We start from the raw sequence: 19,772 nt of genomic DNA, 5'->3' as shown, positions 1-19,772 counted from the left end.
GTAGGTGGAATAATGGTCTCCCAAGAGATCTACATTCTAATTCCTGGAACCTGGGAATGTACCTTATATGGGGGAAAAGGACTTTGTTGTTATGATTAGATTAAGGGTCTTCAGATACGGTGGTTACCCTGAATTATTCAGGTGGGCCCTGAATATAATTACATGTACCCATATAAGAGGGAGGCAGAAGTCCCCTAGACCCAGATAGCAGAGGAGAAGGCAACATGACCACAGAGGGAGTGACGTGGCCATAAGCCAAAGAATGCCAGCAGCCACCAGAAGCTGGAGAGGGCAAAGAACAGAGTCTCCCCTAAAGCCTCCAGAAGGAGCACAGCCCTGCTAATACCTTGATTTTGGCCCAGTGAAGCTGATTTCTGGCCTCCAGAACTATGGAGAATAAATTTGTGATGTTTTAAGCCACTAAGTTTGTGGTAAGTTGTTACAGCAGCTACAGGAAACTAATAACTAACCTCTGATTCTAGTGTCTTCATCTATAAAACAAGGATAGATATATGACCTCACAGGAAAGATTGTGGTAAATGTAAAACTCATATGGTATTTATAAAGTGCACAACAAAGAGAAAGTTCTAGGTAAACGTTAGCTACTACGTTTCTGTATTATGCTGAAATCCTCTTTCACAGGGCACCTGCCCATGCCCAGACCCTGCTCCCCTCAGCAGGGAGAACAGTAAGAGCTGGCACTCAGGAGACTTGAGCTCCTCTCTTTAGTTGATTTCTAACTTAAATTTATCCAGCTCTCCTTGAGCCAGTTTCTCCATCAGTTAAATGACAGGATGAGACTAGAGCAGTGGCCCTGTAACTGGGGAGTCTGTTAAAACAGACTGCTGGTGGGACCCCTGGGTGGCTCAGTCATTTAAGTGTCTGACTCTTGATTTCAGCTCAGGTCATGATCTCACAATTTGTGAGACTGAGCCCTGCATCAGGCTCAACATGACAGCGCAGAGCCTGCTTGGAATTCTCTCTCTCCCTCTTTCTCTGCCCCTCCCCTGTGTGCGTGCTCTCTCTCTCTCTCAAAATAAATGTTTAAAAAAAAACCCAAAAAACAGATTGCTGGGCCCTACCACCGGAGTTTCTGATTCAGCAGATCCAGGGTGGAGCCCTAAACTTGCATTTTTAACAAGTTCCTAAATGATGTTGAGACTGCTGGTCTGAGGACCACACTTTGAAACTCTCTGGACTAGTTTATTTCAGGTTCCTTTCCAGTTTCAATAGTCTAAGACATCCAATAGATGTAGCATTCAAACAATAAACACTGCTGTATCAGACTGAAATAGTTTTACAACTAAATTCTTTTCTGATGTTAAGAAAGTGGGGGATGGGAGAGTATGAAGTACATGGTTAAAGACTAGTTTTAACTTTTGAACTAAACAGAATGAAAAATCTTAAGCAACAGTGGGAACAGGAAGAGGCTGTCCCCTTATCCAGCATGCTGGCCCCATTTTAATTTATTTTAATCCCACCTTTCTGCCTTTTCACCAGACCCCTCCCCCTCACGCCCTCCACGAGAAACACATCTAGGTGTCTCCTGAATTCATTTATTGGGTCGGCAGCGCACAGTATAATACCGCCTTTGTTAGTCTCCTAGCCCAGCTTCTCCTAGCACAGTGTTCAGTCTCCGTGTTCCTCTACTCTTAAAAAAACACAACCAAGGAGTCTCTGAAAAATAATTGTAAAATCAACTAAGGCAAATTCAGACTATGTGGAGACGTTCAGACTCTAAATGCTGGAAAAAGAAACAAATTCAGAACATTGTTAGCATTCTCACCTGTCCTTTTTTCCCCTTAATCTCTATTAGTCCTGTTGAGTAGGAAACCTCTGCCGTATTGGATTAGAAAGTCTGAATAAAAGGGGCCTCAGCCTGGGGACTGTGCTGAAGAAATGGAATGCCTCGAGATTCGAGAAAAGCTGTCCTCTTGGCCTTTGGAAGTCCTTGGTAAGAAGACCAGGGAGAAGGAAACTGCCATGAAACTGATCCCCTGCCCACACCCCCGGTGAGGGATCACAGTATAATAAAGTGGATACTGGACTGGGAACCAGCATCCCCTAGTTTGGGTACTCATTCTGCTATTTTCTAGCTGCATGACCTCGGGCAAATCAATTAACTTCTCTGGGACCGCATTTTCTCACCACATAAATTAAAACAGTGGGACCAGATCTATAGTCCTCACCCTGAGATGTACATCAGAAATTTTCTGGGGAGATGTTTCAAAATAACCACATCTGAGCCCCTTCAGATTGAGAACCATTGAATGAGAGATATCTGAGGCACTCCATCTAACATCTTAAGGTTCATTTATCCCATAAAGTGAATTAGAAATATAAATGATGAGAGAGCCAAGGAACCCAGGAGGGAGGTCAGGGAGAGAAAAATGAAACTCTTTTCGGGGAGAGGGTGGTCAGAGAAATTGAATCCAGGTGTGATAAGAGACCATTCATTAAGTCAGTATTTGAAAGATAGTGCTGCCCAGTCACTAATAATAGAAGCAAGGACGTGTGTTCACTCAACAGGTATCTGAGGGGTGACTGTGTCAGGCACTCTGTGTAAGACACCAGGAATCCTAGGATCCTCATCCCATCTAATGGGCATGACCTACACAAACCCACAATTACAGTAGATCATGGTAAGTCCTCTCTCAGAAGTTTGTGCAAAGTGCTACAGCAATAGAGAGAAGGGAGTGGCCAAATTTATTATGGTGGGGGAGGGAATGCTGGGAAAAGCTGCGTGTAAGAGGTACTATCCAAATGCATACTATAGCATCAGTGACAATCTGGCATGTATGTGTGCGTGTAGACGCGCTTGAGCATGAACATTTGTGAATTAGAGGTTTGTTGGCAATCAGACTAAAGAGGTAGGCAGGGTCTAGAATATGAAGATTTCTTCCCCCCCCCATCCCGTTTTTCACTTTGAAAATCAAACTTAAAAAATGTTAAGAGTAGGAAAACAAAAATTTGTATGATTTTTAGATTCACAATTGTTAATATTTTGTAATATTTGCTTCATGTCTCTCTCTGCGCACGCGCGCGCACACACACACACACACACCCTTTTTTCTTTTGCTAAACTATGTGAAAATATCAAAACATTTCAATCCTAAATACTGTATTTTCTAAGAACATTTTCCTATATAACTATGAAGAGTTCTACATACCATTGCTAAGATGTTTGAATTTTGTTCCTCAGATTTCTAGACAGAGGAGGGATCCAATCAGATATAGAAATTGGAAAAACCTCTGGTGGTTTATGTGGTGACAGGGTTCACTAGAGTAGAGAAAGTCCAGGAACTAGTTAGGAGGCCATGTGCAATAAAGGAGAGATGATGAGGGTGGATATAAGCAATGGAACAGAAGGGAGGATAAAATCCAAAGATATTTTCGGCAGAAAAGTGACAGGACAATTTGGGTGCAGAGGATGAGGCAGGGGTTGAGGAAGACTACGAATTCCAGCGGGTGGGGGGGGGGGTGCTGGATTGATAGAGATGACAGCAGAAGCAAGACAAGAAACCTAGGAAGAATAGGTTCATGGAGCTATTTATCCCGTCTCCTGAGGGAGATGTGTTTATTTATTTTTAATGTTTTGTTTTTCTTTTTGAGAGACAGAGAGAGAAGACCACGAGCAGGGGAGGGGCAGAGTGAGAGGGAGACACAGAATCTGAAGCAGGCTCCAGGCTCTGAGCAGTCAGCACAGAGCCCAATGCTGGGCTCGAACCCATGAACCGTGAGATCATGACCTGAATTAAAGTCAAATGCTTAACCGACTGAGCCACCTAGGAGCTCCCAGAGATTTATTTAGAAGAACCATTAACCCCTGAAAGGGAGATGTGGAAAATGGCGGGGTGCTCAGTACACACAGGTCTAAGCAGTATTAGAATCTATCGTACAAAAGATGTCAAAGGGAACTGGGCACCTAGAGAGACTGGAGGCAATAAATGAATGAATGAATGAATGAATGAATGAATATATATATACACACATATATATATACATATATATATCCATACATATATATATATATATCGTGTGTGTGTGTGTGTGTGTATATATATATATATATATATATATATATACGATAGGTTGGAGAGGTAAACAGTTCTGAAATGATGAACTGAATTGGCAGTATGAAGAGTATTTAAGAAGCGTATCCTAGGTGTCCATGCACCAAGGCAGCCAGGGCTTTCAAAATGGAATTAGTTCACTGTCTTTCTGCTACAGAAATTCCATGAGGGAAACTGAAGATAACAAAGGGTATCATATTCACTTACCGATTTACTCAGTCAAGAAACATTTACTTAATGCCTACTGAGTATAAAGCTCCATTTTAGGTACCATAGGAATACAAAGATAAACAAATATGAATCAGACCTCAGTTAATTCACAATCTATAACTGGATGTAAAAACAGCCATGAGAGAGATAAATGATCGTGTGCATAGATAGAATTAGATTCAATTTAAATTCAATTCAGAAAGGTTTATAACTTCTTTTTCAGGGACAATCCCTGAAATAAAGTGAGTCCAATATGCAACCCAGAAGGACAGGCCAACCAAGCCATCAGACTGGCATTCCGAATGTGTGCTCCCAGGCATCTGATCAGTGACAAAACTGCCTAAAGCATGTACTCCAAGCGCTCTTGCTACCTCTTAAGACCTGAGGTTAGGAAACTTGTGTAAAGAATGCATCTACTAAAGATACATCTCAGTTGGACCCTGCTAAAGTTCATGAGCCAATCCCAAAATGAAATTGCTCTGCCTTCTAAGAATTTAGGCTTCTCTCACCTAATAAACAAATATCCACTCCAACAGCTTAGGACATTTAATTTTTTTTTTTTTTTTTTTGAGAGAGAGAGCGCGTGCACATGAGTGTCCATGCACATGTGAGTGGGGAAGGGACAGAGGGAGAGAGAGAGAATACCAAGCAGGCTCCACACCCAGCGCAGAGCCTTATGGATTCTGGGATCATGATCTGAGCAGAAATCAAGAATCCAACACCTAATAGACTAGCCACCCAGGTATCCCCCAGCTTAGGATATTTAAAAACAAAAACAAAAACTTCCCAAAAGAAGGACTGATTTCTGAGAACATGTCTTATTTAAAAAAAAATTTTAAAAGAGAGGTTAGAAGCTTTTGCGCAGTGGCAGTATCGTAGCCAATGAGGTTTATCCGAGGCGCGATTATTGCTAATTAAAAGAGAGGTTAGAGTGGGAGAGAGCCAAAGCATAACAGACTCTTAAAAACTGAGAACAAACTGAGGGCTGATGGAGGGTGGGAGGGAGGGGAGGGTGGGTGATGGGTATTGAAGAGGGCATCTTTTGGGATGAGCACTGGGTGTTGTATGGAAACCAATTTGACAATAAATTTCATATGTTTAAATAAATAAAAAAATAAATAAATATTTTTTTTTTATTTTTTATTTAAAAAAAATTTTTTTAATGTTTATTTATTTTTGAGACAGAGAGAGACAGAGCATGAACGGGGGAGGGTCAGAGAGAGGGAGACACAGAATCCGAAACAGGCTCCAGGCTCTGAGCTGTCAGCACAGAGCCCAACACGGGGCTCGAACTCACGGATCACGAGATCATGACCCGAGCCGAAGTCGGCCGCCCAACCGACTGAGCCACCCAGGCGCCCCTACATTTTTTTTTTTAATGTTCATTTATTTTTGAGAGAGAGAGACAGAGCACAAGCGGGGGAGGGGCAGAGACAGAGAGTGACACAGAATCCGATGCAGGCTCCAGGCTCTGAGCTGTCAGCACAGACGCAGGGCTCGAACTCACAAACTGTGAGATCATGTCCTGAGCCAAAGTTGGACGCTTAAACGACTGAGTCACCCAGGTGCCCCAAACATATCTTATTTTAAAGGCCTCAAGCCCAAAGAATTGCTCTGTATTTACACTCCACTATTCATATCATTGGCAGCAAAACTATACCCTTAAAGTGGTCCTTGCCTTTTAAACAATACCTTTGGCAGCGAGTTTTAATTCTGACCTAGAGATGCAAAGGATAGCAAAATTTTTACCTCCTGGTAAATAAAACAGAAGTTTGAAGATTTTTGTGGGGAGGTAGGAAGGAGAAGGGAATGGAATTACAGCAGCCTGGAAGAAAATTTCCAGAAAAACTAAAGTATGTGTAATTCTTATTTTTACCATCCTTTATACATTTAAAATCTTTGTTAGTTTAAAAACATAAAACGCCTCATGTATAAATTGTTTTTTAAGTCAAATCTATTAGAAGATCAGAAAGCATGGAAAAAGAAAAAGAAAAAAAACTGAGGGTAAAGGAAACAATTTCTCATTTCTTTTTCTTCCAATATTTAAGACTAACAGAGCAAACACATATGTTCAAAATGAAAAAGGATACCTCTCCACCACACTTTTTCCAATACATCCAGTGGGCTTCCAGAATGGTCTTCCGTTATCAGTTATTTACTGGGCAAGCATTCAGCCAAGGGCAATGACAAGCACTTTGGAGAATACAAAGGATACAACTGATGCAGCCCCCAGGCAATTCACCTGGATGACAGTCAATACACACTAGTAACAATGATACAAAATAGTAAGAGCCAGAAGAAGGGCACATATAAATTACTAAGGTACTTCCAGCTAGGGACAACTGGGATTGTCTTCTAGTATGGGGTGGAGGGATGTAAAGGAATTGAGGCTATGGTGTTTAGGCAACCTAGAGTAGTATCGCACGGGGAAAGACACAAGACAGGAAGACCAAGGCATTCAGCTTGGCTGGGGTGAAGAGTATGTGAAGCAAGGATGGAATGTGATGCTCATTGAGTGCTTCCTATGTGCCAGGCACATGTGCTAGAAGGTTTCACATATTTACAGTTCACAAAGAGCTAGAGGAAATGAGTTTGGAAAGGTAGTCTGGAGTATGATCACAGAGGACCTTGCAAAGCAAAATGCTGGTTCTAAAAAGCAAAGTAGAATTTTACAAAGGAGTCCAGTTCAGCCCACAGCTCCTCCACCTCTTTCTAGGCCCTTTGCACCACCCCATGAAGCAGCTCTGTTACAGAAGAGAACAGAAGACCTTGAAGTGATGAGAGGTTCATCCTTATTCTGGAAAGGTGCTAGCAAGAAATCATCTGAAGTCCAGAGGAGACACCTGGCATGCCAGGGACCACTGATAAGGATAAACTTGGAATTTCTTACCTACTCCTTCCCACCCGTCTCCAAAGCTTGGAAAGCTTAAACCTGCTCATTGTAAGCCACAAGGTGGAGATGTCTGGCAGGGCAGAACTGAGAGGAAGTCGTTTAGCCAGCCTAAGGTTACCATTAACACTTTGAGCCACTGCCTTGAGCTAATTTTTATGTTTGTTTTTTAAGTTTGGTTGAAATGTCACAAATGGAAAAATTAACTAAAGCGCCGGGTTAGCCACAAGACTGGACACACCTGGCTGCAAACCCAGCAAAAGAAACTTACTTCATTAGTAGGAGAGGCAGAAAGTGAAATTTACATCTGAAATGTGCCTGCACCAGGAGAAAGTGCTGAGGCCAAAGGCGCTGTCTGTTTTTACAGCTGTGTCAAGTCTTAGTTCTCTACTCTTACCAACACTCAGGAGTGAGGCAAGGGCCCAAGGAAAAATGGTCTCCAACCTCTTCAGCTGCAACTCAGCTCACAAAGGTTTTTAAGAACCAGTTAATGAAATAAAACAAGACCAGATGAGGTGATATAATGAACTTTATTTCCACAGCTAATTTATATGTTTAAATCCCAAATAATTTTTTTTTTAGTTAGAACGCTCTAAATTATTGATGTGATTTTTGTAACCTCAAATTTAACACTTATATTTTATACCGACTTCACTAATGATATATGAGTCTGCCTTGTTTTTCACAATAGTTGGACTCCTAAAAGCCGATAAAAAGCAAAAATGTTTTAAATGAAAATGTCCTCACCAAATGAGACTGCAATTCTAATTTCAAGGGAGTTCTTGATTCAAATTTCTGATTCATCATTAATTGCAAATGGCTCCACTCAAAGTAATAGCCTCTAAGAATTCTTTGGCATGTAAAAAATCACCACTTCGTTGATCAGTCTTATGAATTCTACTTTTTATATGAGTTTTCTTAAAGATGTACACCTGGGATGTCAAATTACACAGAGAAAGATTTACAAATTACCACCTTCAAATCACAGATTTTCAAAGCACCCCAATAATCCACATTTTTTTAAAGGAAATTGAAGCACAGAGGAGGAAAGACTTGGCAGCCAGGGTCAGAACAAAGCCACACTGGCTCCCTACTACTTTCTCCAGCCACATGTCCCTAACTTTCCCATTTCTGTAGGCTGTACGCACACAGAAGTCTGAGACCCCCTCTATACATACAATCACACTCACAACAGAGAAGTAGTTAACACTTTTCTTGCCTGCATAAAGGGTGTCTGCCTGTTTATACCATGAGTTGGGTGGGGGAGGATCAAGTCAATTATAACAGAAAAGCAATAATAGTAATTTCCCAACTCTTCCAAACCTCTGTTATTTTTAAACCACCATCTTTTATTTATAGTCTTTGTAACTAAACTGGGGCTTGGCATTTCTCTTCATGCAGGTGAACTCACAAGTCTGTAACTTGTGAGAGTGTTATGGATCATCGAAAACTTTACTATTCAAAGTGTGGTTGCCCCATTCTCACCCTGCTCCACCTGTGGCACTGGCATCACTTGAAGCTCTCTAGAAATGTAGACTCTCTGTCTCTGGCTCCACCCCAACCTACAGAATCAGAATCTGTATTTTAACAAGATCCCCAGGTGGACTACAGGCACATAAAAAGTGAGACACTGATCTAACACACTTCTCTGTAGGGCAACACCATATCTAGAACAATTCAGAAAGAAGAATGGTTGGATAAAATGGGAAGTGGGGTGCGGAGGAAAAACTAATTCCTGCAGGACTGCACTGATGTATACGTGGACTAGAAACAAATAAACCAAGTATCATCTATCTGATAAGTTGGCTTTAAAATAGAATTCCAGAGGCTTAAGTTCAATTCATTCATTCAACAAGTATTTATTCATCTGATGTTTACTATGTAAGCAAAAAAGTATTAAAACAGGTCTCCTGCCTTCATTAAGCATGCAGTCAAGTAAAAGGGACATTATAAAGTAACACAGAAGAAGGTTCAAAGTGTTGGAGATTGTGATGGAGATATATATATGGAGGTCCAAAGGAAATTCATGGTGGAAGGGTAATAACTAAGAGGTTTCTGTAGTTCAAGAGTCAGTACCTATGGTTCATGAAGCTATTCACGTTGTAGACAGCTGTGGCCCACATGGCTCCAGCAGTCCAATGTCCAGCAGGGTTTAGTCAATAGTGATAAGAAAAACAAGCTAACTAATAGAAGAGCTACTGTGTCACTGTATGTCAGACAGCCAAGGCTTTGGCTGGCCAGGGGTGTCACTGGTTACCATTAAGTGATCTGAAACTGGCAGCACCACCCATGTCCACTGTGTGCTGCCACAGCGTTGGACAGTAAGTACTTGAGGGCATGCAGAACACCAAGCTGCACGTATAGCTTAAAGGCTGACGATCCATTCTGGGCAGCAAAGACAGCAGAAAGTTTAGTCACATGAACAAGGAACCAAAGAACACAATTACAAAGACAGTGAATCCACACTGATGATGATGATGATAGCAGATAAATGATGATGATGATGATAGCAGATAAAACTCTGACATATGCTATCATCTCAGAATGAACATAAATGCCAACGTTCTATTGTCCCAGAGAAAGGCATGTAAATGTTACTGAAGACATCTAAAAACAAACCCATGTCCTCTGTGCTTCCTATATATGCAGTTCCTCCAAAGACATGAGAATTTGGAAATACGCTCTCAATGGGCAACCATCATTTCCATGATTTAGTCTCAAAGACCACAATTTTACAAAGAGTAAGCACATGATACCATCAGACAATAACATAGGAGTGTGTGAAAATAATTACTATAAATAAAACATGGGGGACAACCTCCCACTTAACTCCTATGCAACATGGAAAAACCTCCAAGACATATTGTTGAGTGAAAAAACTAAGTACATGTTTATTACACATTAGCACATAGAGGATGATATCATGTATAATAAAATGTATAAACACAAAACCAATACTACATATTTTCTGTAAGAAAATTACACAGAAAAAAGCCTTAAAAGATATACACTAAAATGGATCAGTAACTACTTCTTGAAAGGAGATAACTGGCTAGGAATGAGATTGAGGAGTATGGAGATTTCAATCTCAGTTAAAATATTTTGAATTTTAAAAATAATTGTGAAGTAAAAACATATCTAATGTATATTAAGTTAAAAAGCCAAGATGCAAAACTGTGTGTAGTAGAAGCCCATCTGTGTTGTATTAAAAGAATATACATTTATACATTTGCATTTGTATAGAAAACAACCAGAAGGATACACATCAACTATTAACAAAGGTTACTCTGGGGGAGCTCGCCTGGGTAAGAGACACTTGTTTCTACATTAAACGCTTGTTACTCTTTGATTTTTATTCTATGAATATGTATGAGTTTTATAATACATACATAAACTTTGTTTACTTCTCAGTCCATAGGGAGAACTTTGTAATGAAAAAAAAAAAACCAAAACCAAAAACAAAAAATAAATTAACCCATTTCATGACCCCTTCTGATGGTTCTGCTTTAGATGGTCCCAACTGGGAGGCAATGAAATGGGAAAAAAACAAGGATTACAATCTATTAAAATATGGTCTAGACACAAAAACACATAATATACAAAGGAAAAGATTACTCTTTGTATAACCAACTGTATTCTAATGTTTTGGTGTCATGTTTCTATTATCATTACCTTCTATGTTATATATATGCTATATATTCTCCTTTCTCAGGTTAATTATTAAATGTCCTAATGTACATTTTCAGCAGATACGATGCTGAATCAGTCTAGGTTAAGCGATAAAGGACTTGTTTTTCAGTTCCTGAGGACAGTGTAGGCCCAATGCCAGGGTATTTCCATCAAAACTAATTTAGAGGAGAACTGGTTCAAACACTGAATTGGTGTCAAAGGCATAGTGTCCTAAAATTCAATTATTATTTGATTTCCTCCATTCAACAAACCCATCCCTTCCCTCCTACCACTATTATTTGGGCTTAACAATTTCATTTCCATGCACAGGATGTCCTCACATTGACAAACCATAATAATGTGTGCAAACACATAAAGTGTCCACGGCATGTCAGTCTCCACAGAAGCAGAAGCAACTCTAGCTGAATTACCACTTGACATTAGGCAGCATTACACAGAAATCTAAAAGCAAAGCCCTTCTAGCACAGATAAAACTTCAACTCAAGTCAGGCAATCCCTCATTGGAGTTGTCCGGGACCAGAATCTGATAGCATTTACTTACCCCCATGACTCTGCCACGCTGCTCAACATCCTCCCACATGAAATGAACTATGATACGACACATGTATTTCCCACTCCGGCCTTCCTGTTTCATTCGCACTAGACACATCCTGGATGGGAAAAAGACATAAAGAGTAACTGGTTGTTTGCATTTTTTGTATCACACATGTGTAATGGGTAACTTCAGCAAAGAACACAGAATCAAAAAAACTGAAAATGATCTTATTAAAAAAAACGACAACACTTTTATTGAGGTATAACATAGATACTGTGAAGCACACAAATCTTAAGTATATAGCTTGATGGATGTTTACATGTTATATATAGCCATGTAAGCAACACCCAGATCAAGAGAGAGATTATTTACAGTACCTCAGAAGGCACTCTCATACATGAAAAGGACACACATTTAATTGTTAGAAGATAAGCAAGTCAAAATCCGTCATTTTACTGAATGAAAACAGGAGTCCTAAAGATGGAAAGTAATTTGCCCAATACCATAGAGTAGTCTGTAAAGATGGGTATAATGCTGTGCTGTCCAACACAGAAGCTACTAGCTACGTGTGGCTATTAGGCACTTTAAATGTGACTGGTTCCAACTAACATGTGGTATAAGTTTAAGATTTGAAGATCTAGTTCAACAAAAAGACTACAAATATCTCAAATTTTTTTATACTGCTTACATGCTTACATATTATTTCAGATATAAGCGGAGTTAAATATAACTGAGTTAAATAAAACCTTCTACTAAAATTAATTTCAGAATATTTTCTTTTTACTTTTTAAAATGGAGCTACTAGAAGTGTTTAAATTAAATATATGACTTGTGTTGTTTGTCATACACAATACACACAAGGTGTGTGTCTAGGCATGGCACCTATCTAGAACACAGATCACAGAAAGTATGATGATTTTACCTACGTAATTATCAAATAATTTCCCCCATGAGAATATAAGTTCCACTGAAGGCAAAGATGAAGCCTGAATTTTTTTTTATTTTTAACCACTCTATATCCAGGGCTTAAGTATAGTAGGCACTTAGTAATTATTTGCTAAATAAGTAAGTGAATAAAACATCTCAGGGCAAAGTTTAGGGCTTCTCCTATACCACATTGCCTCTAATTAGCCCATAAAGCTCTCTTCTTAAGACTTTCGTAAGAATATAAGAATTATATTTTATTTTATTAAATAGTAAATATAATATTATACTTAATTATAAATAATATAAACAGGGTCATCAACTTTCCAAACTAGTTCCTAATCTCAATGAACATCCCTATTTCTATTATCTCTTATTTAAATTAAAAAAAATTTTTTTAAATCTTTATTTTTGAGGGAGAGAGAGAGAGACAGCGCGAGCAAGGGAAAGGCAGAGAGAGAGGGAGACACAGAATCTGAAGCAGGCTCCAGGCTCTGAGCCATCAGCACAGAGCCCAATGCAGGGCACGAACCCACGAACTGTGAGATCATGACCCGAGCCGAAGTCAGACACTAAACCAACTGAACCACCCGGGCGCCCCATATTATCTCTTATTTAAATTTTTAAGCAGCTACAACTGGGCTACTCACCAAAAGATAATTCCTGCTATAGTTATGGAATAGTCAATCTAAACTGACAATTAATCCTGCCCGTTAAAATCTACTAGCAATCGTATGGCACAATGGAATGATTCCAGCCTGGCCTGTGTCAACATCTCTGTTAACAGCTAAAGATGTAGAAAAGAAAACATACTTACTAAATTTGCAGATGACAAGGGGCTAGGCAGGAAGACAAATATGCTGGATGACCCTACCATGAACCAAAAATATTCCAAGAGACCATTTCAATGGGCTGAATCTAACAGAATGATTTTGAACAGGGATAAACCTAAGGTCCTGCCCTTGGGTCTAAAAGAACTATAGGTACAAGATAGGTGAGTCATGCCCATTTACATGTGAAAAAGTCTTATAGGCTTAAGTTGACAACTGACTTCAAAGGATGTCAAGGTAATGATGAGGTTACCCCCCAAATAAATGTGATTTTAGATACAGTAATGGAAATACAATATCTTCGATGTGCAAAGTGACATTTTTGTTCCATTCAGCACAGGTCAGACTCTGCTTGAAATACTGTCCATAGTTTTGAATATCATTTTATATATACATATCTATTTTTTAATATTTACTTATTTTGGGTGGGAGAGTGCAAGCAGGTAGGGGCAGAGAGAGGGGAACAGAGGATCTGAAGCAGGCTCTGCACTGATAGGCTGACAGCAGTGAGCCTGATGTGGGGCTTGAACCCATGAACTGCGAGATCATGACCTGAGCCAAAGTTGGACGCTCTACTGACTGAGCTACCTAGGTGCCCCTAAATATTATATTTTAAGAGACAAAAGGAAGAGATGAAAGATCAGAAGATCTATAACCTGGAGAAAAACAGGTGAGTTGCCTTAAATATTGTAGGAAAGCAATTAGACTATTTGTCCAAGAGTTAAGAGTCAGAATCAATGGGTAAGCCACAGGGGAAGAAGGAATCACTCAACACTGAGCACTGAAAACAATAACTTTCTAGCAGAAGTTTCTGAAGATTTGAATGATGGAATGAATAAGCCCAAGACACAGAACGTGCCTACTTCTGAAGAGTGAATAAATGCTTTGTGAGAACTCAGCTATCTGACAAGTTGACTACATGATCTTTAATATCCCTTCCAACCAGGAGATTGGCTTATGCTGTGATTTTAAATTTGTAACCTCTGAACCCAGTTAGTGCCTAAGAAATAATACTTTATAACAATAAAAACAGGTCATGGAAAAAGACTTGGCTTCTTCACATGATACAGAATGTATTCCAAAGCAGAAACAAACCAGGGTAAGTTCAATAGTCCTTTTCCATAAAATTTTCTTAATCAAATCATTCATGTCAGCCTCTCACCTGAAAAGACAGTGTGTGTTTTGATGCTTAAGTGTCGTCAGAGGTTAATTCATCAACAGCAATAGTGAGGTAATGGAATTCTTCATTTATTTGAAAATTCTGTAGTTTGTTAATACACCTGCCTTCTGAGGTTTAAAAGGCACAGATTTTCTCAGACCATAAAGTATACATTATGCTATGTTCACAAGTGTAGCTACCATCTGTCACTATCCAACCCTATTACGATACCATTTTGACTATATTCTCTATGATGTATCCTTTATCTCCATGACTTATTCATTCCATAAACTGGAAGCCTGTATCTCCTACTCCTCCCTCAGCCATTTTGCCCATCCCCCAACCTCTCTCCCCTCCGGCAACCATCAGTTTGTTCGGTGTACTTATGAAGCTATTTCTGCTTTTTATTTGTTTATTCATTTGGTTTTTTTAGATTCCATACATAAGTGAAGTCATACGGTATTTATATTTTTCTGACTTATTTCACTTAGCATATACCCTCTAGGTCCATCCTTGTTGTGGAAACTGGCAAGATCTCATCCTTTTTATGGCTGAGTAATATTCCATTGCATCTTCTTTATCCATTCATCTACGAATGGACACTTCAGCTGCTTCCATATATTGGCTATTGTAGATAATAGTGCAATAAACACAGAGGTGCATATATATTTTCAAATTTGTGTTTTCATTTTTTGGGTAAATACCCAGTAGTGGAATTCCTGGACCATATGGGATTTCTGTTTTCAATTTTTTGAGGAACCTCCATACTGTTTTCCACAGTGGCTATACCAATTTATATTCCTGCCAACAGTACATGAGGGTTCCTTTTTCTCCACAGCCTCGCCAACACTTATTATTTCTTGTCTTTTTGATGCTAGCCATTCTCACAGCTGTAAAGTGTTATCTCACTGTAGTTTTGATTTGCACTGCCCTGACGATGAGTGAGGCTGAACATCTCTCCATGTGTCTGTTGGCCATCTACATGTCTTTTTTGGCAAAATGTCTATTTGGGTCCTCTGCCCATTTTTAATTGGATTATTTATTTGTGGTGGAATGCTGAGTCATAGAAGTTCTTTATAGACTTTGGACATTAACCTCTTATTATATAGATCATTTGTCAATATCTTCTCCCTCCCATTCAGTAGGTTGCCTTTTTATTTTGTTAATGGTTTCCTTCACTATGCAAAAGATTTTTCTTTTGGTGTAGTCCAAGGCTGGTCTTCCTACTGTCCAACTTTTTAAATGAGGAAACTGAGTCTTTGAGAAGTAACTTGTCCAGAGTTACAAACCACTAGATTTATAGGTGAGATCTGAACCCTGATAATCTTGTCCCAGAGTTGTACTGTTTTTCTGCTGCCTCTAATGACTAGTACATATCTTAGAATCCATTTACTCTCTTTTTCTTTCATTTAATCTTCACAAGGGCAGTAATAGTTTCAAAACTAGCATCACATTAGAAATAGCCTATCAGAAGAGGAAGACTGGCTAACTTGAGGCAAGAATACCTACAACAACAAAAAGTAACTATTGGCAGCCTAACAGGAAAGAAAGAAACTAAAAATATATTGAAAACAAACACACACACACACAAACAATAGCACAGCAACTGAGGTTCAACAACCCAGCGCAACTCAAAGACAGTCTGGCAAATTACAGTTAAGCATTACCAGGACCCCCCCCCCAAATCATCCAGAAAAGGTTAAAGTACACTGGCAGGTGAAAAGACAATGAATGAAGCAAATCCAAAATGGTAAACAAACACGAAAAAGACATGATGACCCTGGTGCCCACCACAAAACAAAGCCAGCACCCGTCACAGGCTCTGACTGTACAACAGTTAAGTCTGAGTCACTAAGGAAACTACATTCCACAACAACTGAGAACACCAGGTTTAAGTAACAGAACAGGACAGCTCTATTTCAATTTCCATCATGGATACATTCCTCATAATAAATGTTTAAATTAAATGTTGAGAAGCCAAATTACATTTTACTACTGATTCAACTTCATAATTTCAGAGCTCTGTTCTAGGGAAAGTGGAGAAGAAAGTGGGGCGGGGGGGGGGGGGAACACCTCCCTGCTAAATAAAACATAATAAAAATTGCTCTTAAGAATGCAAAATAAACTTTAAAAAGAGATAACCTTCTGCTCAAACCTAAAACTCCTCAAAAAAGAAATTATTTTTAGGGGCAGCTGGGTGGCTGAGTTGGTTAAGCATCCAACTTCAGCTCAGGTCATGACCTCATGGCTCGTGGGTTAGAGTCCGGAGCCTCCTTCAGATTCTGTCTCTGTCTCTCTCTGCCCCTCCCCAGCTCACGAGTGCGTGCATGCATTCTCTCTCTCTCTCTGAAATATAAATAAACATTAAAAAAATTAAAGAATAGTTTTTTATTTTTACCTTTTATAAACTTTTTTTTTTTTTTTATGTTTCTGAAAAAGAAAGAGCTCACACACACAGGGGAGGGGGAGAGAGGGCGGGGACAGAGGATCCAAAGCAGGCTCTGCACTGATAGCAGAGAGCCCAATGCGGGGCTCAAACTCATGTACCCATGAGATCATGAGCTGAGCCAAAGTCAGATGCTTAACCAATTCTACCACCCAGGTGACCAAAAATAGATTACTTTTAAAAATCTTTTTACAAAGAGAGACTCTAGTAATAAAAACATTCTTATTATTAAATAAATAATTTAATCATTTATTTAACAAGTATCTACTAAGCACCTACCCTGAGTGTGGACTTAGTCTGTATATAAACTACTCTCTGTTTAGGAGCAATTCCAGTTACCCGTCCCAAGTTTGATGATGTTCTTAAACCCACAACTTATTATTGAGGTTTTGAGCTTCACAGTACATCCTTGTCTCTCAGTGATCCCAGTGGCTCATAAATAATACTGATATCTTTTACACATAAGGAAAGCAAAGTAAAGAAAAAAAGGAGTGGTCAAGCCCTAGTCCTGACTCCCAACTATCACTGAAAGGTAAGCACAGATACAGGGGAAAAGGGAAAAAGACTCACTCACTAGGAGTTTCAAAAGACAAAGGGCTAAGATAAAAATTTTACCTTAAGGCAAATAATAATAATGATTACTGTCACTGATGGCGCCCTCTAATATCAGACTTGTCACTCAAAAATGCATTTGCATTCACTCTTTCAACCTAGTTTAACTGTTCTCATTTCACAAAAAAGAACACTCATGCTCTGAGGAAAGCAGAGAAGGAAGTAAAAAGGCTTCTTCCTTGGGGTGCCTGGGTGGTTCAGTCAGTTAAGTGTTCAACTTCGCCTCAGGTCATGATCTCATGGTTTGTGGGTTCAATCCCCACATCGGGGTCTGTGCTGACAGCTCAGAGCCTGGACCCTGCTCCGGATTGTGTCCCCCTCTCTCTCTACTCCTCTCCTACTCGTTTTCTCTCTCTCTCTCTCTCTCTCTCTCTCTCTAAAGTGAATAAACACCAAAAAACATTTTTTAAATAAAATTTTTTTGAAAAGGCTTCTACCTCTAGACTTATAAAATGTTTCAGTGTTTCCCTATCTTAAAATAAAAAATTTTTAGAAAGTTTCCCTTCCATCCTGTTTCTCCCTTTAGTGATCACTTTTCTTAATCACTTGGAAAGTCTTAAAATGTATTTTATAATTACTTAAGTAACTTAAAAGAGCAGAGCTAGAATGAAGCCTGAACTTCTGCTTTCCCCTAAGCCACAGTGTCTCCCAGGTCAGTGTCCCTATCAGCTATTTCCCCCATTCTGTGACAGCACAGTTCCAAGAGCCTCTCCCTGCTAGATCAGACAAGGAAGAAGACAGCGACACTGCCTGCAGAGTTCGAAGGAACAACAGTCCTAGCCATGCTTTCCTCCTCTCTACCTAAATCTGGGAGGGAAGAATTCTTGTTATTCTTGACGCTGACCTCCTGCCATGTATTGGCAGCTCCGAGTATCCCGTCCCACTTGCTCTGTTTGGGCCTTCTGACAATACCAGTTGTGTTTGGCCTTCTTTCTCCCTCATGGTAGTTTATAAGCTGCTCAGAGTGGATCTGATTTGGAATTCAATGAAGACTGGTGGGCATTCAAGACAGGTCTGTCACTCTGGCTGCTAATGAAGGAATCCCAAAGGGGACTTTCACATAGCTTGTTTCCCTTATTCTGCCATCAGCCGAGGCCAAGGAAGCAGAGCCTACATGCCCACACTCAAGCCTCAGCAGTGTGCTAATGAATGAGTTTATTTATTTGTGAGCTGGCATGCTTACCCTTTCCTGGGGCTGTGTACATGGCTATCTCCACCTGGTTTCCTAAACTCCCTCCCAATGAAGCCTAACCTTTATGTGGGAAGCATGGGGGCCACAGGACCGTCTGTGGGCAAACAGACAAGTGGGGTGAGGCACTTCCTGAAGCCATCTCACCTGAAAGCGAGCCTCCTCCAAGAACTACACCCGGCCTGTGGCCTGCCTGTCGGACCCAAGAGACCAAGCTCCTGGGTAGCAGGTACCAGTGCTTTTAGTTTATGCGGTGTTGACAAAATGATGCTGCATAGGCCTTTGGTTTGGGCAAAAGCTACTTGTGTGTTTGAACAGAATGACTGGCTGGGGGAGGGAGAGAAAGGATGTGCACATGGCCAGGGCTCACCATATATAGCAGATCTGAAGTTGCTGGAATCCAGCATGAGCTTGAAAGCCCTACAGCTGCATCAAAACTGCTGTGGCGATTTTGAAGAGCCCTCTTGCAAAGGCCGGGAGTGTCTGCCAAGGCAGTTCTCTGGCTGGACTGAGACTGGGACCAGTCTGTTTTCCAACCCCTTCCCACCTGCACAATTTATTTCCTTGTCTTCTTTGTCAGAGGCTTCTTCCCCCAGACTTATAAAAATGTTCCAGCATTTCCCCATCTTAAAATTAAAAAATAAAAACAGGGACACCTACGTGGCTCAGTCAGCTGAGCGTCCAACTCTTGATTTCAGCTCAGGTCATGATCTCACAGTTGAGGGATCGAGCCCCAAGTTGGGCTCCTCGCTGGGCATGGAGTCTGCTTAAAATTCTCTCTCTTTCTCTCTCTCTCCCTGCTCCACCATTATCCTTCCCCCACTTATGCTCTCTCTCTCTCTCAAACAAAATAAAAGTAAAAAACAAATAACAAAATGTTTCCCTTCTGTCCTGTTTCTGATTATCAATCAGTGATTATCAATCTTAATCACTTGGAGTATCTTAAAAAGTAGCTTACAATTACTTCTTAATCTCCTAATAACTCCTTAAGATCCCATGTCCTCTGGTTCTAGACCCCAGGAGGCCAATGCAACTGCTTGTCTTGACAATCCCCAGGCAGTCCCCCTTCCCCTGTGTTCCCATAAGATCTGTGGGTCTGCTATACACAGAGCTTATCACTCTGAACTGTTCTCAGGTCTACTTTACTCGTGGCCTCTCCCAGGATAAAGACAGTGAGTACCAAGAAACAATTTCATATCATTGGCGATCAGTGC

The 19,772-nt window shown here is 40.1% G+C and overlaps 1 protein-coding gene and 1 pseudogene across 5 annotated transcripts in view; one reads left to right on the top strand and one right to left on the bottom strand.

Annotated features, from left to right (window-relative positions):
* UQCC1 (ubiquinol-cytochrome c reductase complex assembly factor 1) overlaps positions 1 to 19,772 on the bottom strand; it is a 101,915-nt gene that overhangs the window by 33,215 nt on the left and 48,928 nt on the right. For 4 of the 5 annotated variants that reach the window (XM_045053706.1, XM_045053707.1, XM_045053709.1 and 1 more), the window contains one exon: positions 11,405 to 11,513. In XM_045053706.1, coding sequence (XP_044909641.1) covers positions 11,405 to 11,513 — 109 coding nt within the window. Of the gene's footprint in view, positions 1 to 9,007; positions 10,694 to 11,404; positions 11,514 to 19,772 lie in introns of those variants that run through there. The other variant, XM_045053708.1, reaches the window with a different exon arrangement.
* On the top strand, positions 5,137 to 5,218 carry LOC111560005 (annotated as a pseudogene).

This window comes from Felis catus, chromosome A3 (assembly GCF_018350175.1).
Source record: "Felis catus isolate Fca126 chromosome A3, F.catus_Fca126_mat1.0, whole genome shotgun sequence".
In the NCBI taxonomy this organism is placed as follows: domain Eukaryota; kingdom Metazoa; phylum Chordata; class Mammalia; order Carnivora; family Felidae; genus Felis; species Felis catus.
Note: the sequence above shows the minus strand (reverse complement) of the source record. Positions and strands in the feature narration are given on the sequence as shown.